Consider the following 25,544-nt stretch of genomic DNA (forward strand, 5'->3'; position numbering starts at 1 on the left):
GAGATTTTAATTTTACTGCACAAAGTGTTCTGGAAAAAAAAAAAAAAGAAAAAAGAATGATCATTGTCCCTTTTAAACAGCCACATCACTTACTGCAGTGGCGTCAGAAATAACTGTGTGTTTGGAAGCCATACAAAACTTCCCTCACCTGTTTTTTCAGAGCGGGTCCCGATTTTGTTGGTGTCACACCCTCAAGGTTGTCCATGCGGGCCTGAGAACACGCGCTAATGTGACACAATGCAAAACCGCTTTACGTCATTCTGCTGATCAACAGATTGTTGTGTGAATGTGCCAACAAAAGAAGAGAGAAGAGGACTGCCAACAAAACAAACATAGATCTAAATAAAGTAGATTAGCAAATGTCCAGCCTGCAAGTATGCACAGATGCAAGGATGAGGCAGAGCCACTAAACAGCATGAGAGGAAAGCCAGCTCTGTGTTGTTCCACTCTGATAAGAGTCCTTGTGTTGAATAAAGGATTTTCCTGTCCCTGGTGTTAACAGAGCTAACCTTCTCCGTTTTCATATATATAAGAAAATGTAACAACCATGTAGCAGGCTCTCTCATAGGTTGCCAGCGCTGACTAATTGACAAAATGATGAATATCACAGGCTGTGGCTTACATCTGTTGTAGTATCAATATTTGAATACTTTGTAGAAAGTGCAGATTCAACATTATACAACAAGTAGTTCCGACCAAGCAATCTGATTGGTCAACAAGACATTTAGACCGTGCTCAAATCAGCATGACAGCACGCCTGACTCATTACTCAAAATATTACTCCGCCAAGTCTGTGGCAATAGTGTATCCATCTCCATGGCAACATAGTAACTGTCAGAGCTTGAGCAAAAAAAAAAAAAAGTACAGCTTGAAATTCAAACTTTCTGCCGTAAAATATGCAGAGGAAAAGTCGGGAGAAGCAGCCGCTAGACGTTTGTCTGTCGACCCCAAGAAAGTGAGAGACTGGCGATAAAATAAAACGGAGCTGTCCGAGGAGGACAGCAACAGAGCCAGGCTGCCTGCTGGAGGGAGGAAGAAGGCCAGCGAGGAGCCTGAGATAAACATGCGGGAATTAGTTATCAGCAAACGGGCACGCCACGAGAGAGTGTACCGCAAAATGATCAGGGCGATGGCGAAACAAATGTACGCCACCGTGAGTGACAGCAGAGATGAGGAGTTATCTGTGAGTGCTGGTCGTCTGAATCGTTTCCTCCGCCGCAACAACTTCACTTGCAGAAGACTACTGTTGCCCAGCAGGATGCCGGAGAATTCACAGAGAAGCTGGCGAAGTTTGTGACATTTTCATCACGGATTTTTGAGAGGAAGGATTTAAACGCCTGTCCCAAATTGCCGCCTGGTCCCAAATAAACGCCTGGTCTGTTAAGTGATTGAAACAAATAAACACCCCGGCTATTATTTATTTTCCCTTCAGTGTGAGAGACACTATTGTGTAACTTGGGTGATAAAAAATAAGCATTTTCTGTTTATTTGTGCAGTATTGATTTAGTTCGGGAAATTCCGAGACCGCGATAAAACATTAACGTCAGCTCAGAGTTCACTCATCTGGGACTAGAAAATCCTTTCTGTTGCTAGGTCGTTACTAAGGGTTGGGTTATTTGATGGAGTGGTAAAGTACGTTCCATTACACATATGAGTCTACTGACGTGACTGATTTTGTTTCAGTTATTAGTCAGACCCCATGTCCATGGAAACGCGACGCACACTCGCAAAAACCTTTAAAATTTGAGAGCAAATTGTCCATCAACATGGATATATTTTGATTATACATTTTATTTTTGTTGTATAATCGCAATATTACCCTCGAGGGTGTGCTTTAACGTCATTTGAGCACACCCTCTTGGGTAATATTGCTTAAAGATACAGCTGAATTTGACAGTATTGAACGTATAGAAGCTATAAGGAAAAAATCAGCACTGCATGCAGGTTGTCAACGAAAGAAAAATAAAAAAAAATCATGCCTGTTTAATGTAGCTCTGACTTTTTTTCTCTTTTTATAGTAGTATTGGAAACGTTATTACTGAATTACTGAAAAACAGTTACTAATAACTGAAGTGTTTTATCAACATTTAAAAATCAACTTTACTAACATGAGTAACTAAATAGTTAATTGGTTTGTCAGAGGAGGAGAACATCACATTGTCATGCCACTGTGTGACCATGTGTGGACTGAGTTTAACGAGACCAACAGAGGGTTGAGTCTGGTTCTGGTTCTGGTTGGAATCTCCCAGTTAAATTTTCATTACATCTGTGATGAATACTTGAAGCTTACCAGTCTAACACTTCTAAATATGGACCTCCAGCGAAAGTAGCTCTGTATACTCCACCTTTTATTGTAATGTGTCATATCTTTACTTTCTTCTGCTGCTTATCTAGTTTTCAGGTTGGAGCTACAGGTTGTGAACATTTATCACTAAAACTGTAGTAATCAAAATGTTGAAAGCTGAACCTAGATAGATTGGGATTCAAGAGGATTTAGATGAATTAAACTGTTAAGATAACTGGCTTCAGGGTTTTATAACATGCAACCTAACCCCCGGATGGCTACAGGTGGATGTAGGGTGAGGAGGGTAAAGAGGAGAGAGCTGAAGTGAAAGTGTGCCACAATGCATTTTGGTCTCCAGTCTGCTCTCGCTTCCACTTTTTATCCTCTCTTGCTGAGTCTCTGGCCCCTCTCACTGCCTCTGTCTCCCTGCCTCTCTGGCTCCCGACTAACTGGGTGGAAAATATGAATGAAAACATTCCCCCGCCTCGCTTGCCCAAACCCTGCTCCAGGCACAAACACTCTACCCTCTCTCTCTCTCTCTCTCTCTCTCTCTCTCTCTCTCTCTCTCTCTCTCTCTCTCTCTCTCTCTCTCTCTCTCTCTCTCTCTCTCTCTCCCTCCCCTCCCTCCCTCCCTCTCCTCTGCTTCGTCTCTTTTGTTTAACGTTGTTTGCACATTTCTGAGGACAGGACAGAAAGAAAGGGGCTGGAAGTGTGTGGGGGGGGGGGGGATGAGTTTCGGTGTTTCTTTTTTTTTATTTAACTATTTGTGGAGGAACAGTGGGAGTTTGGAGAGGGGACAGGGAAAGCAAACAGGGCGACCAAGAGTCGCGCGTGCGCGTACCCCTGTGTGTTTGCGCCGTGCACTCTTGAGAACTTAAGTTCTGATTGTGTGTTTGCATGCCAATCTGTTTGTGCACTCAGCGGTATCTGTGTGTAGCTCCACCGTGTGTATGTGTGTGATTGTGTGTGCGATAGCCTGCAGTGCTTTAGTGTAGTGGTGTTAATAAGTCTGAGTCATATCCATGACAACGGGCAGACTGTACTAGCATCTGAACCACAGAACAAAATGGCAGCCCACTGTAACACACACAGTGACAGTAGCTTCCTGAAAAACCCCATGAGTTCAGGGGATGAGGCAGTAATCCCTTTAATCTCTGACCCCGCAGTTTGAATTGATAGCCTCAAAAATATCATGAAGTTCACAAATTACATATCTTTTGGACGCTCTCAAACTTGATTTTTTTCATGCAGATTTTTTTGTCATAATCTCGCTAGAAGTGACAACCAACTTTAAGCTTTCAAACTATCTAAAATGTAAAGAATTTAATTAGTAGTGGCGTAATTTCTCCTGATCCATCACAGTACGGACGTCACACTTCTGTGCATGTAGTCATGTGACGAAAACGTCTGACTCAGAGGTTGCGTTAGACTTTCTGATTACCCGGCATTTCAAAGGCGCAGCATGTAAATATTATCTTTATTGACAGCCTCGAGGTCCAGGTATAAAACACACACACAATAAACAGACAAACATAAGATTACACATAAATAGACGTGTGCTCAATGGTTAAAAGACATACACATGTTGGTTCCAATATTTCCAAAAGCTGGAGAAATGTCTTGTCTCACTTTGGGTAGGGTCAGTCAAAGATATTATAATCCCATTCCTTGAATCAATCAGCCAACGCATAAAGAGAATTCGTAAAGAATTCAAATTCATACTCATAACAGATAGGGGGGCAGCATATCACTTGAGTCATTGCTATTCAGTGCCAAATGTAGCTGCTGTTAGCTAGTTAGCCAGGCAGCTAGCAGTTGGGACCGGGACGTTTTGATGTCTGTACCGCTGGCACAGGAGCTCTGGATCAGGACAGACCAGGGCTAGCAGTTAGCATGCTAACTTCAGTACATCTCCACACAACGCACCCTTGCTTTAGCAAAATCAAATGCAGCAAGGGAAATTCCTGCCGAGGCGATTGTGGTTAATTCGTCTTGCCTCGAACAGACGAATCCTCATGGGGGTTTTCATTTGGTTCGGAACACACGCTCTGCTGCCACACTGGAGATTGTAATCACTTCAGCCAGAGTTTGGAGTCAATCCTGCAAGCATGCCCTCCAAGACCTCCAGTCCGTATCTCTTCGACGCACTGTCAGCCCCCTGATAGCAAGATGGGTCTTCCTGAGGTTTTGTGCATGTGGTTATTGATGGTGCTGAATGTGAACAACTATTGTTTCTGAAAATTACCCTCAGAGTCTTAATCTGTCGAAATAATGGACTGTGATTGTCAAAAAATGTTGTCAATGACTGAAAGTAGTTGGTTAATGCGACCTCTGATCGTAATAAACCTGTTACCTGTGACTGTAACTCCTTTATCTATAGATAATTCATTTATGTTTTGTATTATTTTCTATGACAAGATTTTAACCCAGAGTTTCTATGTAGCTCCCAACCAAATTGTACAGCATTGTGTTATGTTAGTTGTGTATCTGTCTGCAGGTTTTAAGAGAGTTTTTCAGCCTCATAGCAGCAACAAAACACATCGAATAGATATAACTACAGTTTTTGAAAGGTTTTAAATCAATAGCCCTGGAAGGGTTGTAGGCATTCAAAACTTTCATTCAAAGGTTAAAAAGTGGACCTGAAAACATTTGAACACGCCCATCTTCAACCACAATGGAGTCTTTGTGTACTGTACCTACTATATCTTTGAGATCAATTGTGCAGTCCTGACACAGACATCGGCTGATGTATCTGGTTGTGATGGGCAGATATTTTAAAGCGCGTACAAAAACAGAACGAGTAGGAGGTGCAGAGTGCAGGAGTGAGTGGCACTGACACAGAGGGAGAGAAAGGCGGTAAGAGAGGAGCCATAATGAAGCCACATTCTTCATTCATGAGCTCCTACTTAAAATGGAAATTCTCTGGATTCCCATTTTTAAAAATGTTATCTCCATCTTTGGTGCTCAGCACTCATTACTGCGGTGAATCTACGCTGCACCTCCAAGAGATCAACTGTCAGTCAAACAGTGTGGGCAGCTCAGTAACATCCTGTCCTTGGTGTTTCTGTTGAATAAAGTTGGGAGAGTTCCTCACATTAACGATTCTGTTTTAATCCCCCAAGCAAACTTCTTGTACTGCTGCAAGAAAACTTAGTTCTAGTATATTTTAATATTCTGATATTAATATTCACAGCTTATTCTGTCTTCTACTGCAAAACAATACTTAGTGCAAGGATAATTTTATCCTCCAACCAGGATAATTAATATTTCATTTAACGTGATCATCTGATCTGATTTGATGACAGTTTTATTGAGCATCTGTCGAGTTAAAGAGGGAAAGATGAAATATGAAGCGAGATAGTCACGCTCTAAAGGAAAAGGGGATTATTTTGTAAAGACTGAAGACTGCTTTACATGATCATTGACTGTGTGTGTGTTTGTGTGTGTGTGTGTGGCTCTCTAGGTGATTGCTATAAAAGCGACACAGGGGTGAGTCATCTCCGAAAGGTCACTGTGCAAATGATATTTGTGTGTTTCGGGCAATGATTGATTTTATTGACATGAATATGGCATGAGGACGACTCACCGCTCACACAGACACTGTATAACAGTATCTCTGCGTGTTTCGGAAAGAGTTGCATCATTTATCGTACATAAATATAACAGATGGACTATCCATGCAAAGGGGATTTCTTTGTGTTCTTCCACATAAATATGACATGAAGATGACTCACTTCACCAAAGGAGCACTGCAGCAATCCAGAAATATATGTGTGTTCACATTTCAACAATTTATCAACATCTGTCTGGTTCTGTCAGTCCAATTCCTCCCTTCTCTGCTACCTGCGTCTTTATATATGCTCATGTGTCAGTGTTTCAGGGCATGCAGACAATATAGGTTCGAAGGCAGCAAAAAAAAAGAAAAGCTTCTATTTCTGCACCAGCATTTAATGTCTTATATATTATAAAATGAAAGAAAAATGTCATATTTCTACATTCACTCAGGCTACATCACAGGCTGTACAATGATTTTCAGCTCATTGCATTAGTTTTCTGGTCACAACTTTACTGTTTTGTATTCAATTAGATACAAGTCATTTGTAAAAAAAATCTAAAATACATCATATACAGCTATATATTTGTACATTTTAGTCATTTAGAGGCCACAGTATGGGCTGGATTTTGTTGAGTGAGGTGTTGAACACAGACAAACATGAGCTCTGCAATCAAATTGAAGTCATTGTTTTGTGTTGTTTAGTTTAACATTCATGTAACTTTGTGGTTACTTTATCTGTTCTTCTAACTCTTAATGTAGCCTGATTAAACATAGATCCAGACACTGGTTTAAACAGTTTCCTAACTGAAAAATATCAAAAAAAGTGAAACATATTTTATATATTAACGATTAACCAATGGTAGATTGTTAGGGCAGCCCACTTCCAATAACACAAATTGCTTAAATTGTACCCCTAGTATACTACCTGTCCAGCACTGATCAAGCTATCAAGCTATGGAGCTGGAGCTATGGAGTTGGTGGAGACCCAAAACGGAGCTCAAAGGAGAGTGCGTATTATACTAAAAGTCATTAGTTTGCCATAATGTGTAAGTAGGCAATAAGTTAGTTCGCCCTGTCAGCTCATTAGTCGATAATATGTCAGTGTTGTGTTGTGATTTGCTTCTGTAGTCCCCACGTCGGCAAAAAAAAAAGAATAATTTGAAGTATAATGCGCTCAGTTTGACTCTACCAGTGCAGAGAAACAGAGAGAGCACAACACATTTGTCAGCTGTCAGATTAGCATATAATAAGGTTTAAGTATGTCTTTGCATATGCAGACAATAATACAGACAGTGTTTTTCTTCTTTATTTTTTGTCATATTGCCCAGTCCTATAAAAAATGATTCACAGGCAGATAACAGAAGTATGCAGAAAGATGTAGCACACACACACACACACACACACACACACCCTCCAGCATGACACATGGTTTCCCCTGGACCCAAGGGTGGGTAACCCTGTGTCCTATTGGATATTTGCCCGATGCTCCAGTCTGCATGCAGATATGGGAGTATGTTTTAGAGAAGGGGGGTATTTGTATGGGTCGCCCAAGGATAAGGGGCTCTTGGCACGGGACACACACACAGACACATACACACAAGCACACACACGCACACACAGTCTGGTGTGAAAACTAGGGGAAGAAAAAGAGGGATTACAGGGAAGAAAAGGGACTAGCCGGTTTTCTCAGCCGTACTGTGACAGTGAGGTATTTCAAGAATGAGAGATTATTTCAGAGAGACACACACACACACACACACAAAGCGAACGCACAGGGAAGTGATTGTTTGCATCTGACAAGAATGGTATGTCTGAACAAGTGGTTTAATCTTGCATTCAGAGTAACACCCTTATCGTCAAGTTTTTTGGAGCGTACCAGCCAGAGAGTTTTGTCTGCAGACCTTACAGAGAGTAAAAGAAACGTATTCTTCGGTCACATCTGCTGTCTGTGACGTTGTGACTGCACAGATAATGTACAGTGCAGCTTTGTTCGCAGCTTTAACATTCACTCAACATGTTGTCAATGGACATCATGTTAGAAGAAGAGAGGAGCTTGTTGAAAGAATTTTATGTCTTGACTTCAAATGAACTTTTGAATTTAAAGCCCCTGTACAGACTTTTCATTTAGTGTTGATTTTGGCGGCCCCGCTGGACGAAAGCGGTGGTGTTTTGCCGGAATGAAGACTGCATTTCCCATGAGCTCTAGCGCCCACTGTCGTGAAGACGTTTGTCTGGCCGGCGCGTGTAGATTTGTTTTGGAAACGTTGGAAAGAAGACGGGACTTACTATGAAAACTTTTTTTTTTTTTTTAGCAGCTATCTGCAGCGTGCATATGGACAAGGTAATGTGTCTATTTGTTTTTCTATGTAATATAATATGCCGCCGGTGAAACAAAGTAATGCTGCTGTTGCACTGCAATTTCCCAGCTATATATATTACCCACGGTGCTACAGATCTAGCGTTACAGCAAAGTCACAGTGATTGTGATGGATGTTTTGTTCTAAGTAAGAAACTGAATCGTTTATAATGACAGAGGATATTACCGATGCATCGTTGCAGGTCGGCTGGGCTGATACACACAGCTGAAATGGATGCGTGATCTCAGACGTTTGTTGTCGTTTTCACGAGTGTAGTATCTAGAGCTAATCTAGTGGTAACGTTAGCCAGCTTTGTTGTAACAACATTAATTCATGTATTGCTGTAAACTACGTCCCGCATTACATTTCATAAATGAAATAAAATTTACATACCTGTCGAGGAGGAATCGGGCAAATTCTGGATCTAACTTGAATCCCTTCAAGCCCCGCAACTCTCTCCATCTCTGGAAGGAATCGGCAATGTTTATCCGTGTTTTAGCCCTAGCTCGATCGGATTCCCTCTTGGCCTGTCGTTGGTCTTCGGTTCGAATTCTTTTTCTTTTCTTTGTCTCATTATCAGCCATGACAAAAGTTTTAGCTCGGTTAGCACTGGCTAGCGTAGCAACAAAACAGATATGCTGAGTGTCGTCAGTTCCGGTCTGACTGCCGTAAATCGTTTCGTCAGTGGTCCGACCCGACCAAGGCTTTTCAGAGGTATAGAATTACACTACTTAGAAATAGCGTATCTTCACGCTGATGTGCTCATTTGCTGTTGTAGGTAACATAGACACATCAGCAGAAACCAGAGACTTTTGCATATCCAGTTAAAAACTCCGTACAGGGGCTTTAAAGTTAATTACTGAAACACTGAAACATCTCTGTTATTACATAATTTACTAGCTTTTTTGTCTTCCTAACTTTTTCCTCTCTTACTCTGCTTTTCAACTTTCTCTCCATCCCTTCTTAGCTCTCTTCATCTTTTTCTTTGTTTTCTTTCGCCCTTCTTGTAGTCCGCCCTTTCTTTCGACTTCACTGATTGTTCCTCTATTGAAATTGTGATTTCAAAGAGTGCAGCTTTAACAGAGACATATTCTGCTAATGTTCAGGTTCTTGTCCTGTCCGGTGCAGCAGCACTGTCTCTGCCTGAAACGCTCTGATATAGCTCCTGTCTCCTCAAGGCCCTCCTCCTGAATACCCTAGTCTGCTCTGATTGGTCAGTTAACACATGCCTGAGCCAGCACTGCTCACCTTGTCTCTGGTCGGCTCTGGTGTGTCATCAGATTCCAGTTGGCTAAAAAGAACTTTAGAATAACTTAATAAATAACTCTCTTGGGTAGAACATGTCCAATTGATGATCTTCAGCCTGGTGTATCTGACCTTTAGCAATGAGGTTTTTCCTCTCAGACATCCCAACCTGATGGTAACTGATTCAGCTGTGTGCCTCTAATTCAAATGTTGACAGACTGTGGAGCAAACGCTCATCTTCTTGCCAATATACTCTCACTTCAAGATTCAACTAACATTCTATTGGCGTTGCTGTGTTATTTAGCAACATGGCATTTCTCTGAGCACAACCTTCATAAGACGTTTATTAAACATTAATTGTGACACTATAAGTGCCGTTCTGTTCCGTTCCGTTATCTGCCGCTTATCCGTGAGGGTCGTGGGTATGTAACCGCTTTATCCTGCCTTTTTTCAAGGGGTTGCGGGGGTTACTGGAGCCGATCCCAGTTATCTCTCTGGGCGAAGGCACACACTATAAGTTATAGCTGATATTCACAAAGAGGCTGTCTTTGCACATCTTGAAAAAGTGAACGTTTTCATTGTCGAAATTACCAGCTGAAATGACAGGATTTAATTATGTTTTAGTCTAATATGAGGATTTCTCCAAGGTAGCTTAAAAACTCTCTTTTTCAGGTAGCAAAGCAGTTGATGAAGGATGTTTGGCAGATGTGAACAGTAGCAGGAATCTCTCAGTTAAAGGTTGAAGCTCATGGTATTAATGATGTCTTTCTTTCATCGTATCATCCCTAAATTCCTTCCATCCTGCATTTTCTTCTCTCCTCTCCCTTTAATCCCCATTTTTTCCGAGCTCATTTGTCTTTCTTCCTCATCTGTTTCTCACTTTCTGCCGTTCGTGACCCTCTGCCTCCCCCTTTTTTCCGTTTAGCCTCATATACATTTCCAGCCTGGTTTAGAAGCACTTCCTGCTCTTCATGAGTGATCTGTCAGGAGTTGATGTCTGTTTAAACTAGACATGTCCTGTGTGGGCAGGGAGTCAGACCGAGAGCTGAGCTCAGCCGCTGTCGCTCTGCCCACACTGGAAATGTCTTATGTAAACACCGTCCACTTCATCGCTCCTTGAGAGGAGATTATTATTGACGTTTTATGAAAAGGAGGAAAGTGAGATTTACACAGTGGTGAGAAACATATGGGAGTGAGGACAAGGAGCGAAGGCTAGGTTGACTCTCAGCCTTTTAATATGAAGTTCTAAAGCTGTCATTTGTCATGTCACAGCCTTTCATTCACAATTTATCTTTTATCTAGCTTACATAATGCGGTCTGATACACGAGTACCGAGATAACCCATACCATCATGATCAAAGCTGTAGTTTGTGGTGCTGTTGAATCATATTGTGTTTTACTAAGATATTAGAAATCGTCTCTCAGTATAACAGCACCTCTCGAGCCCAGATGATATAGGACAATGTCAGTGTCAGAAAATTTATAAATATTTGAGTTTAACCATTTCAACCATGTTAGATCACATCCACAGTCACATTGTGCACCTATTTAACAAAAAAATGACTTAAAATCAGTTTATTTTTACCCTTACATAAGATTAATCCAACGAATTTAAGCCCATGATATCCGTGCGTTAATCAGTCTTTAGCTTCAAGAGTTGCTGGAGCGGCAAAGAGGTAAGATTCTATGTCCGAAAGTATTTCACTCATTATTATACAAAAAATACAATTTTATAAATTTACTCACTGATTTGGATGAAACTGGATCATATTTTATGGAGACAACATTTTCTAGTTTTCCCTCTAATGTCCCTGAGCTGCTCTGTCTGAACCCTCTGTGATTTACAGTTTCCTGATGAACACATGACTTCACTTGTGGCCAAAGTAACAGCTAACGGCGGCTAACTGTGCAGATTTCCGAGTGAACACAGCCGGTGTCGGGTCCAAACTCTCTGACCAATTTGAAAACGTGGAATCCAGTACCGAGGTGGTTTACAGCGTTCAGCTGCTGTTAGCGAGTTACCGCTCGCTCATTAAGTCATGCAGCAAACTCGGCAAGAAAAGTTCCTTGGCTCTGTGTTCCCTGTCATCAAATTGAACGCTGTCAGTCTTAACTGCTGCGTTAGGTCCCGCTCTAGGCGTGGCTGGCCAGCCTCCATCATCACTTATCCGGTCAGACAGACTCGGCTACTTGTAGCTGAATGGTGAGGGGCATAATTCACATTCAGCTATTTGCTACAATAACAAGCCCCTTACTACCTGACTGTTTTTACAGGAAACACGCAAATATGTAGAAGCAAATACTCAGTCTTCTGTTTAATGTGGACTTTAATATTTATTAATGTGCTTGTTAACTTATGTACTGAGAGAAAATGAGAACTTAAATCTTACAAACCTTATTTTCCTGCCATATAATATTAATATATATAGATATATAGATGGATAGAGAGAGAGAGAGAGAGAGAGAGAGAGAGGGAGTTTGTATTTATTTTCATATTTTTGCAGTTTATGAATGAAGCAGAGTGGTTTCTCTGGAATTCATCCACATTGAAAAAATAACAATGACTAGAAGCTACAATACTGAATTGCGGTGATTATGCGTCATATCAAACTGAAGATAGGACATTTGAATGTAAAATAGGAATTTGTGTGCATATGAAGCCTGTTGTTTCTGTTTACTCTGGAAGTAAAAGCTGTGAAAATACATTGATGTGTCTGCCAAGGTAAAACTAAAATAGCCAAATCATACTTTGAAGTGATAATATTAATGTTGGGTATCTTACTTTCCTGGCACTATATCTAATATATTATAGTACTATATCTACTACTTGAAGATCATATTTGAGATACATTATTCTCAGTTTGGAGCTGGCACCACTGACCTGCTGCAAGTCTGCCTGGGGATTTATTTAAAGTCAGTCAAATGCAGAAAATGTATTCGCATCAGTTATTTGACCCAGGTCTCTCTCGCTCGCTCTATCTCCTTGTTTCTCTTTCACGCACTCACTCAAACATATAAATCACCTGTCCTCCCTCCCCGTGCTCATATAACAACCTATTCAGCAGTGTTACGCCACAAGATATACTTTACAGTTCCCACTCCGCTGCTCCCCAGACGCACATCCTGTGTCGTAAACCAAAAACACTTCTCCTCAGGGCCTCAGAGCCGCAAGAGGGATGGAGGGGCCCGTTTGTGTGCATTGTTTTAAGAATCAGAGCCCCACGGTGTGTAGTTCCTCCTGATAAATATTTCATGGGACGCACCATTAAGATGAAAGCAAAACTCAGCCGTCGTCTTGTTGTGATTCCAAGGAGGGAACATCTTAATATTCCCCCTCTGCTGCTCTCCTCATTAAGACTGCTCAAATGTAAACAGAAGTGATTTAGAAAGCTTCTTTAAGGTTGTTATTGTTCTCTAGAAATATTCTAACCATACCTTGATGATTGGCTCAAAAGGGGGTTGGGGGTGGGGGCTTACATATTTGATGTAAAACAATCAAGTTGGTGATTAAAATGCTGTATTGGCTGTATAACCTCTACTGAACTTTGTGAGGTTTTCAGAAGTATTGTGTTTTTTTTGGTACTATACTCGAGCAATAGATTGTGTTTAAAACAATACCATATCTGCATGTGATACTATCAAAAAGAAATTCATACAAATGTGTCTGTTTGTGTTTGGAGTCTTTTTCTGTATCAGCACCATTTACCTCGTATTCGGAAGAGACATGGGGTATAGTTTTCTTTTAGTGAGAGCGCGACCAATATATTAGTTGGCTGATATTTTCCAGCAATATTAGCCTCCACAGAATATATGGGAATCAGCATATATGTTGGCCGATATGTGCAGATATGAAAGTCTGGTTAATAATGAAGATGAAAAGCTGCTTGGAATAAATTCTAATAATGAATTCCGTAAGTTCAGTTCAAATTTCAGTGAAATGACTCAGTCGGACAATAAAGTTTATTGTTAATTTGTAAAATATCCTGCCTCAGTTACGTCTTTGTCACAAGTAACAGATAACCACATTTTAGGGATCAGTGCAGAAAATGTGTTTACATCAGCCGATTGATTGATTGATTGATTTTATTTTTTCTTCCAGCATTGGCCCTCAGTCAGACTGTCAGGCTCTCATACTAAAATCGTCAAAAAGGGTATACTGATGTTGGTACAATCTTTTAGTAGAAATGACTTATTGTCAGTGACAAAAAATTACTAGTAGTAATAACTGTAATGTAATTTTATAGTTTTTACTATTTTCCAATACTTCTCACGTCAGATATAGAAATGAAATTAAAGGTAATGTATGGTCAAATCATCATAAGTCCATTCTGATAATGCTTGATTGCACAAATACATCACAATAAAGTGCATAAACCAAACTACTACTGAGAAACACTTTGAAATATTTATTTGAGCTGACTCACAGTTATTATCTTTGATATTACTTGAATCTAAATCAAGAACATCTAAATTGGGTCCATATTTTTAAAGGTCTTTAGATGCATATACATTTCTCAAGATTGGTCTTAACCCCATAAAAAGACAGAAAATCTATTTACAGTCTCACAAAGAGCTGTAATTGTCTTCAGTATTGACTGATGACTCTGCACTTTACCTCTGTCTTTGTAGTCATGATCAAGCCTGGACGGACAGGAGACCTTTTGCACATGGTTTTGTTTACCTACATTATGTAAGATCTGTGTGTGTGTGTGTGTGTGTGTGTGTGTGTGTGTGTGTGTGTGTGTGTGTGGGATACATGATACTCGCCAGTGGAAGAACACATTGTGCTCTGACCCCTATTGACTCACACCCTGTTAGATGGGATGGCTTGACATTATTATGAGGCGATGTTTTCCTTTCATGTCTCACTTCATGTTTTGGCTTCTGTACCTCCGACATCCGAACCAGGAGCTCTCCTTAAATGTCACCACGCCAGTGATAGAGAGATAATATATTGGACAGGTGGGTTAGAAATACGCAGTAAATTTACCTAACATGAGCTTATGTCACTTTTTAAATCTCTTTCACTTTCAGTTTTTTCAATTTTGGTCCATGTATCATCATCTCCAAATGCCTTCTTGTCATGTTGTTGTTCTTGTCCTCATTCCTTTTCTCCTTTTTACGTCTTTTACTCTTTCAATTTCATCCCAATGTTGCTGAAGCAAACACTGCCAGTCACAGCTGGAGGCCAAACGAACGGCAATACAGTCATAAAACTAAATTTAATAAAGCCCATATTAGAATAAACAAAGCCAAGAATATCATAAACCCCAACAGAACTCTGCTGATAACATCTCAGTGTATTACTCTACTGGCTGGTTATCACATTGATGACCTGGCAGTCAGTTTGTGCCTGGTTAGACTCAATCAACCAAGTGTCGTCTGTAGATCATAAGACTTAACTTATTTTTCTTCCAGTCCTAAGTGGTAATCAGAGAAGCAAATGCGTGTCTTAATCTACAGTGATTTAACCTTATTTCTTTTTAACGTGAGAATCACCAACACGCTCTTGGTTTTGGTCTTTTCATTTGGTTTGTTGACAGTAACACGAACTATAGAACAACACCGGGCCTAGCCTTTGATAACGCAATAACACCGCCCACCAATGTAATAAGACACTGAAGTTGCTTTTAACGTTACATAACAGAAACAACCGGCCCAGTGTCTCCAGTATGAAACCTATTCTTCCTGTGAATGTGTGTGTGTCTCTTGTGTGTCTTTGTCTCTCTCCTTTCTCCCCTTGCCAGTTGACCGGCCTGGCCTGTTTGTCCGGTATCAGATATCAGCCTGATACCGGGCCAAAACAGGGTTCAGTTTTCTGCCATTTTGTCCTCACACGAAGATCGTAGATTTCTGGATTCAATAAAGATTACACCTTTTTTCTCTATTGATTGTGCACTGATGTTCTAAAATGGTAATTTGCCGACAGACATGGATCAGATCTATATTTGTTATGACATTAATGGATGCAGCATCAGCGGTGAAAAACACTGGGATGTTGATGAAGGCCCGATCCAAAACCTCTGTGTTGTTGGCACAGAGGGGAATGGTGAAGTGTTCTAGCTACATAGTCTCTGAAAAATCTCAGTTTTGGAGGGCTGACGTTCCAATTTATTATTGTTCTTTTCTTTATAACAAGCATGAAACAGTGTGCATTTTGACACCAAGGTACACTTCGTAGGTTTTGTCACTCTCAAGTACACATAGAGTTGTTGCTCCCTTGTGAATTTGACCAGTTGTACAGCAGTAGGCATGGAAGCTGAAGCAGTGCGCCAGTAAGCAAGTAGCCTGACAAATTCTGCAAATCCACAAATTTTGATGGCACCTGAAAGTTTAACCTAATTAAGGAAGCAAAGGTGCCGCTCTTGATACTACTACTGTAATATCAGTGCAGACTGGCAGGGTGGGAGCATGAATGACAACTGGCGATGCATGAGGGTTTTGAAGGGTTGTCCCATTTCTCTCTCGTTGCTCTGTCCTGAGGGACAAGAATGCACTAGAGAACGAGGGGTAGTTGTGAGGAAATGGAAATGGAAATGCAATTGAGCCCGGGTGATATGGCAATGCAAGGATCCATGGGTAGTTGGGCCATCTGCACATGCATAACAAGAGGAGTGGTTAGAGTTAAAAATTAAACATTTTTGGTGGACATAATTGGATGTTTTGCATATTTTATAGTGTATTTGAATAACTCCCACACTGATTTAGCTCTCATTTCGATGACGGTGGTGCAACAGTACAATCGCACCAGTACAAACTCAGTACGTGACCATATTTTATTTCTCCTCACCTGTTTCTATCTCTTATCGTGAAAAGTATCTATTGGTTTGTTTCTGCAATTCTCCATTTCCTATTGTAACCAGCAACTCATGTGAAATATCACTCTATGGAAAGATTACTGAATTAAACAGTGGCAGCTGTTGTTATGATAACGGAGAGGATAACGATAATGATGAGGATGATGATGATCACAGCGCTGCTCGATGTGAGGGGCGACGGCAGTGACGGAGGATGATGATAATAAATGAGCGGTTTGATAATGAGGTGTTGAAGACGGGGCGGGGGCGGGGGTGGGGGGGACAGCGAGCCAAAGGTTGTTTTGTTTTGTTGTTGTGATCACTGAAGCACTTCACCTTTTCACACAAAGGTCACGACTTCACCAGGCGGGCGTTTGAAGCGTCGGTCGTTTGTGGTTTGTGTGTTTCAATGCAAAACACAGAGCTGTTGTGGAGAAATAGTGTGTGAGTGTGTGTGTGATGTGTGCAGTGTGTCAGCGTTCTTCTTCTTACTCGGGTGGTGTCCCCCCGTCTGATGGCTTGTGTGTGTTTAGTGCGCATCTTCCTTATTTTGTGCATCTTTTTATGTATCTATTAGCCCTTAGAGTGTCCAGATGTTTTATGTGAGCCTGCGTGTGCGTGCGTACAAACTTGTGCATGAGCGTGTTTGAGTCTTTATTGGTTCCCAGTGGGTCGAGCAGAGTTCCTGACCCCATTTCCTGCCGTTGTTGACAGAGAGACATTCAGGCCCGAGGCTCCAGAGAACCAGACACTGCCTGGAGGAGCTTCCTGTCACTGCTGCGTACAACCACTTGATTTGTCATTGTTTTGATGGCTCTGTGTGCGTGTGTGGCTTTTTTGGCATTCATCAAACTCTGATTCTGTCTTTCTGGACCACGAGGTCAGGACTTGACTGTAAGGGAGAGACTGAGACATGGGGAGGGCCGCCCAGTCATTGCTGTCGTCATGAGGAGTGCAAGGACTTTGTTGTTAGTCAGAGAGAATTCGTGGACACCATTTGAAAATATGTTGGTTTTATGCAGATTCCGTGTAAGACCAGCCAATATATAAGCTTTATATCATTAATTTGTTTTCCAAAATATTCTTCAACAGCTGACAGATGCTGCTAGATGCCTAAAATTGAATGTGACGACAGTATTTTATGAGTGTTTGTTGTAATTTAAGATATTTTGTCCCACTCTTTAGATGAAATATAATCAAGACATTTGTGCTGTTAGAATATGTGTTACATTAGAAATTATGAGAATCGGACAACATTACTTCAGACCTTGTTGTACTATGAATTTTTTCCTACTTTATTGAATGCTGTTGTCCAGTGGCTATTTTCTTTCATACATCTGAATATGTTTATTGCAGTAAAAGCAGTCTAAGGTGTTAAGCTAGCTGTTAAGCTAGCTGTCAAGCTAGCTCCGACAAGGTGAGAGAAATTCTGCTGTCTCTCTTTGATTGATGACACCGAAATGTGGATCTTGGGATCTTAGGTGCCCCAACCTTTGATGTCTGGATTGAACTGTATGTATGTGACACAAACCTACAGTGAGAGTTGAGTCAATCCCAAATACAATTTCAAGGAATACAGTTTTATATGTGATGCAGAAAAAAAAAATGTCTCCAGTCGAGATGGTGTTTCAAAATCCATTAGAGGACGGACTATAAAAATAAAATGCATTTACAGCTAAAATAAAACTGTGACATTCCAATGTCTCCACTTTTATGTGTGATGCAGCTGCAAATGTTGTATATGAGGCATTTAGCAATAACATACTTGAGGTCGTGTCGTATTGGGACAAGGGTTAACATTGTGCTGATACAGCAACCGCAGCACTCTATGTTCTCTGTTCTTACTTAATACATTTGTCAATCAAGAGCTGGATATTTCCCATCAACAAGTCCAATAATGAGTTTTATTTGTTATCAGTTTTTTGTAATACAAGCAGTGGCTCCATGTTTGGATCCAAACTTGAAGCAAGTTTCTTAAGATGTTGGGACAAAGTTTTTTCACTGTGTTTCCAGACCACATGATAAACTCTCTCTGAATATCTCTGTGCATGTTCCAGGTTGCTGCCACAGTTGACAGGTGGTCTGTCCAATGACAGCGAGGAGAGCAACACCCCGCCTCCTCCCACCCAGCGCTACAGCTGCTATGACCTGGACGACCTGGACGTCGCCTGGCTGGAGCTGGTCAACTACGAGTTCAGACAGATGGGTGAGTGCTCACTGACTCAGAGGCTCATTGTGATAAATTATTTAATGAATTATATATTAAAAAAAAAAATTGTATTGTTTGTAGATAATATGTTAACATCCTGACAGCAATCAATGAATCAAAAGCTCTGACGATAAAAACATTCCCAATGCTAACGTACTAGCTTGACAGCGATGAGTTCTAAAAAAGGTGACGTTAATTTCTCACTTTTGTTAAGATAAACAGTGTTCTCTTACATGTGCGTGGGACATGAGGTAGTTAGACACAGCTGGAGATGACAATAATGTACACACACACACACGCAGTTCACAGCTCCTGAGCTAAAGAACGTGTCGCTGTGGCAACAGACGGTCGTTCAGCAGCTAATCCAGTTGGCACAAAGGACACGCACACGCACACCGCCGACAGTGAGAGCGGGAAGCATTTTTGGATTGAGGTGTGCTATTTAACTTTGATTATATGATTGTGACATTTAATATGATTGTTATTTGATGTAACTTGTAGCGAACTAGCTGCTCCCTGCTGGCCAACAAGTGTCCGTGTGATCGGGAAGAATGCGTTCATGTGTTTGAGGGCTGCTTTCAAAATTGGGATAAATGACATAGTCACAGATTAATATTCTGGCAGTTGATTTGTTGTTTATTGTTGATTTATTGCTCAGTTATTTCGGTGGTGTTTTGCTGGGGTAGCATAAACTGGTATGAACAGACACACGGATGATTAAAGCTGCCGATTTTTGCAGATGGACAGAGCGAGTCGCGTCATCAGAGGTTCTCAGAGAGATTAGACAGGCAGAGGGGTGGTTATGGTTGTGAGCTAAATTGAATTTTGATATTATTTCACAGAAGTTATCTTTATACATTCTCTTGGTATTTTTATGTCTGAATTTCCTTAAGACCCTCGTTCACCCTGCAGGTCACATTATAAAAAGACTCACAGGTCTCCCTTTATAACCACCTACTCTCCTCACCTTCTCTGTTCCTCTTATTTTACATTTACTGTCCCTCTTTCCGTCCACTGCTTTGCTCCATCCTGCATTTTGCCATGGTGACAACTGCTGACCCCGAGCATCTCTCCCATCTCCACCATTTTATTCGATATCTGATCGCCTCCTTTCAGATAAAGCATTGTAATTGTGTTTATAAATCCCCGCTGGGGTTTCAGACCTTATTTCTGGGACGCAATGTCCCTTAATCAAACACACACACACACACACACACACACACACACACACACACACACACACACAGGCTCTTCCAGGAGCAGAAGCGGGTTGTTTCTCATAACCTTCAATGCTAGACCAAACAAACAGGTTGATTGGTTCTGCTGGATGAGATCGTATGCCTCTTGACTCATCGTGGGGTGATTCAGCATTTCCTATCTCAGTCCTAAGTGTTGATACTGGACATGCTGTAATTTTGTTTTCTTTAAACACTTACTTCAGTTGGGTCCAGAGATGGGGTTAATTCGATTTTTAGATTATCCGGCGAAGACGAAACTTGATTTCTTGTGGAAAACTTGCCCAGCACAAAACGCTGGAAACCTATCTTGGTCCTACTTAAACAATCCATGGTGCAGGTGCATTCAAGGGTGTGTCCGACTTCCTTTTGCTTGGTAAACAGCATAATCTTGGTGTAAAAGTAAAGTGTGAGGTGAAAAAAGAGGTTGTTTTAAGATGTTTAGTCGACCATTGGTGTGTTTTGGGAGTCACATAAATCAAACCAATCAGAGTGTCATCTGCAATCCCCTGTAAAAGCCGAGTGCACCACGAGCAGGTTTTTGTTCGAGTAGCTCTGTGATCATCCTCATCCTCATCATTATCCTTATCCTCCCCGTTATCATCACCACGACTGCCGTCATCATTACAACAGCTGCCGAGTAAAATTGTATTTGTTTTCCTGAGATCACAGGTAGTTTATGTCATTATCATGGGATAAAAAAAGGTGTTTGAACGAGTTAAGGAGATAATAGTGCCGAGATCTCCAGATAACGAACATTGTTTTCACAACACTATTAATTCAGGATCACAACAAAGCAACGACGTTAGACAGATCGAACGCTCATGCATGCAGAAAAGCTTTTTTCTGCATTTGTTTTTGGCGTTTTAGCTTTTCTCTTAATTAGTTTTTGAGTGAATATAAATCTGACTGAAGCAATCTCAGCTTGCGTCAGGCCTCGATTGAAGAAAGTGATGGAACGATCGATACGCCTCGTTCATCTGACATTTCTACACATATTGCAATGGGTTCCTGCAGTGATTGGGGTCTTACAGTATATAGCTTCAGCTACTGGATCTCATTATCCCGGGAAAAAACAACAGTTGTTAGCGTGTGACGATGACATAATTAACTTGTGATCTCTGGAAAACAACAGTTGTTATCCCATGATAATGATATAAATAACTTGCATGCTCATCAAAACAAATATAATTTAACTCATTATAACTGGAAAAGAGAAGAAGTAATGAGTTTGGCTGTTGGCCTTTTAGGGCGTCTGCAGGAAACACTTTGACCTATGTCTCCCAGCAGTAAGAGACAAAACACCTGGTACTTCAGATCGGGATTCATAGCGTTTTGATATTACTAATGTCAGAAATGTCAGGTTATGTGTCTGTCGTGTGTGCACATGCATGTTGGCTGCTGTCTTACTTGCAGGCAGATCGGTCTGCATATGTTACATGTACAAAAACAGAAAACCGTCACACATAAGAAAAAAAGTAAAAACACAAAAGTACTCACACACAACTACGAGTTTGTGACGTAAATGTCACAGCCGGTTCATTTCTAACCCTACTTCCTTTCTCCCCGCTGCCTCAGAAACAGCTTCTAAATCCATGACAACAGAACAATCACAGTTTCTTCCTTTCAGTCCTTCATTACATAATGTATGATTCACACATGGACCTGTTTTCAAGTGTTCACTTACAAACTTGATGTTACATCTTCAAAATAATGTGGAATGAATATGTTTCCGTCGAAACTTGTTTATGTGAAGCTGCAGCACGGTTTGCACATTAACCCCGTTTGCAATGAGATGCTCAAGAATGGGTAAATAAAGTTTTGTTTTCATTTATTTTTGGATGGGAAGGGATTGAGTGACATAAATAATAGAGGCACAGGATGCTCAGCTCCACAAAAAAAACAAAACAAAAAAAAAAACCTCCCAACTGAGTGCTGAATCCTTCAAATAAATCAATAAATAATCCTCAACTACAGAAGCCCGGACAGCAGAAGTTTCTTTATTGCTGCTGGGAGCATTCAGGCGAGGCAGCAAGAGACAATGTGACAGAACAATGTAAATACTGAACGTAAAAACGATCACATTCCTCTCAATGTCTTCTATTACTTGAAAATAAAATTGTGTTGCAATGACCTTGTGCCATAATTAAGTCTCCTAGTAACATAATCTAAAATGTTTGTTTTTTTTAAAATCATCTTTATTTCAGAAAATCTTGATTTCATGCCCAGCTGTTACCGTAATCATTGTCATGTCATTGCTTGTAATGAGATAATGGTATGCCTCATCGCAGCGTCCTAAAAACCAGACTGTTTACTTTCCTCCTACCTCACACACTTCATTTTTTCATGAGGAAGAAATCCTGCAATAGCCAGTTCAATCAGTTTTCATAAACTATTAACCAGCCTTGGAGCAAGGCATTACTTTGAGATGCAAATGGAGCAGGGACACTAATGCTAATGTCTACACTGGCATGGTGAACTGAGCTGTCGGCAAGAAGGGCTTACTGGAAAATTAAATCGTTTTCTGGCTTTGATAGTAAAATGTTCTCATAGTGACAGAGCACATGTAGCCTTTCGCTGCTTTTCTTGGGTTAACACGGAGTCAGCTGCAGCTCCACATACTCCCACATCCTGCAGCTAATTCTCAGCACATTTTAATCCAAAAAAGTAAACAGACAGTGACCTGTGTGAGGTGCACTCGCAAAAACGAAAGCTGTGTGCCTTTCCAATTAAAGTGTGAGACAGTGTTCTGGCCAGAAATAGCTGGAATTCGGTAAATTGGCTCACTCATTTTGAGATTCCTGCGTGCAGCTTCTTATTACTGTTGTCCTTGTCGATAACATGAACTAAAAGGAAACTGTTGGAAGTGTTGACCCTGTTGCCGCACACCCGGTTTTAATTGGTCTGTACACTCTGAATGTTTTCTCAAATATTCATCATGACAACCAGCAGTCACGTCTCAACCTCTGCTCTCGACACTTTTGAATTTCGAAGAAGAATGACAAACGGCAAAGCTACAGCCTTTCCTGCCTAACCACAGTTGCAGATGAATATTCTCTGTCTTCTAGTCGAGAATGAGGGGATAAACTAAAACTAATCACGGTTTGCTTTTTGTCTTCCCGCCGCCAGCATTGCCAGAGCTGGACGAGCTGACGATGGAGTGTGTTCTGGTCGAGCTGGAGAGTGTGTGCGAGGAGAAGATGCGGCAAGCCATCGAGACGGAGGAAGGCCTGGGCATCGAGTACGACGAAGACGTGGTGTGCGACGTCTGCCGCTCGCCAGAGGGAGAGGACGGCAACGAGATGGTCTTCTGCGACAAGTGCAACGTCTGCGTCCATCAGGTAAAGATTTAAGGCTTTATCCCTCTGTTCAGACGCGTGTGTGTTCCTGTATGCTCGTGTGTCTTTTTAAGAATCCGTTTGGCTTTTCAGAATAAAAAAAGTCACTCTGGGAGGAAACCGTTCGAAATGCTGAAAGCGTGAATGTAAAATACAAAATCAAGGTTGTTCAAAGGGAAGGCTTTTGCTATTTTCCTCAGAGCGGCTCTAGGTGTGATACGCGTATTTTCTTCCCTCTGAATTCATTTATCAGCGGCATGAAAGTTCACAAACAGTAGCAGCTTCACAAATGGTGACAACCTGAGGCTTCAGGGGCTCTGCTGTGTTTGTTACACACTGACACTGTGTTAATTGTTGCAGCGGCCCCGTTGGCACTAACACACCGTCAGTGTCATCAGACTGCCTCTGCTTAACCTCCACTCAAGCTGCCTCCAACTGCAGAACCATCTCATGTTCGGAGGATTGTACCAAACTGGTGTTCTGTTTTTCTTTTTTTTGCACCAGCCTCATATGTTGAAACGTGTTGCTGGCATCAAATTCAGATTGAGCATATATTTACAATCATAATTCCAGTTTGTGTTTTCAAACATTACTGTGTTCAGTAGAACAGATACCAAGAAGGATTAGCAAATAATCAGATTCTGTTTTATTCAGGTTTTACACACTGTTTCTCTCCTTCGTTTCAAACCAGGTTGTTTTAACTAAATTAGTTATGAAGAATTGCTTGTAAAATTTATATTAATTTCTTCTGTATATGAAATGAAAATGCAATTATTACGAGAAAAGCAAAAATTGGATCTTTCCAGTCCCTCGTGCGCATTGCGTACCTCTTTAATCCAACAATTACTGACATTTAAAGGTCACTAGAATTTATGCCAGCAGACACAGGTACACAGGACAGTACATTTTTATATTTTGAAGGAGACCTTTTATGTTTTTTTAAAAAAAATTTTCTTGAGTAGAAACTTTCGAAGTATGCAGAAAACACTGCTCCACTGTGCCTGAAGCACCTTTGATTTATTCTCAGCTGCACCTCGTGTACAGAAGCTGCTCACTGCAGAAGCCCAGGGTTCGAATCCGCCCTTTAGCCCTCAGCTGCATGTCATCCCCCCTCACTTCCATCCCATTTTTTCTGTCATATCTGTAAGCTGAGGCCAAGAGAGGTTAAGAAAATGTTGTACAGTTAGGACATATCTATCCACATAATAAGAAGTTACAGCTAGCAGCCAATTGGCTTAGCATAAAGACTTGAAGCAGGGGGAAAGAATTATCCTGGCTCTATCTGAAGATGACAGAATCTTTTCTGCCACAGAGTAACATGTTATATTTCATTTTCTGATCTGAATAGGTTTGTGTTAAGTGTCTCTCCTGACTTCTCCTTCTCTCTCTCCCTGTCTCAGGCGTGCTATGGCATCCTGAAGGTACCACAGGGGAACTGGCTGTGTCGGACCTGCGCTCTGGGCGTCCAGCCCAAATGTCTGCTCTGCCCCAAGAGAGGGGGGGCCCTCAAGCCCACCCGCAGTGGAACCAAGTGGGTCCACGTCAGCTGTGCCTTATGGATCCCTGAGGTGAGACCCAAGGAGAGACACAGCCAGTGTGGTGTAGATTACTGCTCCAGTTTCCTTTTTTGTCATGCAAGTCCTCAGTCGGCCTCCATGTGTTCCTCTTGTTTTCTTTCATTTTTTTTTTTTTTTTTTTTACATTTTTTGTAATTGGTCTCGGACTTGATTCCTCCAGAGATAGGCCTGTAGACACATCCGTGGCTTCAAACTGTCACCATTTAGTGGGTACACTTGGCTGTTTCTGTGTATGATCCCAGTCACACATCGCATTCAGGAATCTAGCCACCTTGTGGCTGCACTTAATGCCACTTCGAATGGAGCTATTGGCATCCCCGTTTCCTCTTTTACCTGTGACTTGAATATTGGTGCAAAGTGGCTCTGGAGAGTGAGTTGTTGTTGCTTGAGTGCATGCAGCTGCATTCATTGTCAAAATGAGTGTAAAAATCCATCTATCCTGCGTTAGCTCAGTTGAGTGAGCAGCTTCATAAACATGAAGAGGCAAAGGATGTTTGGTGCGCTGCTGTGTGTGTGTGTGGTGCTACGAGTATGTAAACAAGGTGCTGTTGGACAAGGTGTCTGCACCAACGGAACAGAAAACCACCTGAAAGACTGTGTAGTGTGTGACATGTTTTGATGAGGACCCGCACACAGCTTATTTTGACTTCTACACTTGTGTTTTGACTGAACTTCATGTTGGCTTTCCTCATCCTCGCCACGAACAACACAGCATCCGTCTCCGAAAAACATAGTCACATCGCACTCTCTTTCGGGTACAGTGGTTTTTCTTTCCCACCATTTGTATCGACAGGAACACGCTGTAACCCATCGTTCACGCTTCAGAGTGGAAGAAAATCCCTTCCGTGGAGCAGGGATAGCGCAGATGGAAATGGATGATGTGACACTGTACTGCCATCCACAAAAATATCTCTTTCCAACGCACTTACTGAATGTGGCAAACATC

The 25,544-nt window shown here is 41.3% G+C and overlaps 1 protein-coding gene across 3 annotated transcripts in view; it reads left to right on the forward strand.

Annotated features, from left to right (window-relative positions):
* The window catches only part of jade2 (jade family PHD finger 2), a 210,430-nt gene that overhangs the window by 91,513 nt on the left and 93,373 nt on the right, over window positions 1-25,544 (forward strand). For all 3 annotated transcript variants that reach the window (XM_030437345.1, XM_030437344.1, XM_030437346.1), the window contains 3 exons: window positions 18,297-18,445; window positions 22,813-23,024; window positions 24,422-24,589. In XM_030437345.1, the coding sequence (XP_030293205.1) occupies window positions 18,297-18,445; window positions 22,813-23,024; window positions 24,422-24,589 (529 nt within the window). The remainder of the gene's footprint in view (window positions 1-18,296; window positions 18,446-22,812; window positions 23,025-24,421; window positions 24,590-25,544) is intronic.

This window comes from Sparus aurata, chromosome 13, assembly GCF_900880675.1.
Source record: "Sparus aurata chromosome 13, fSpaAur1.1, whole genome shotgun sequence".
NCBI lineage: Eukaryota > Metazoa > Chordata > Actinopteri > Spariformes > Sparidae > Sparus > Sparus aurata.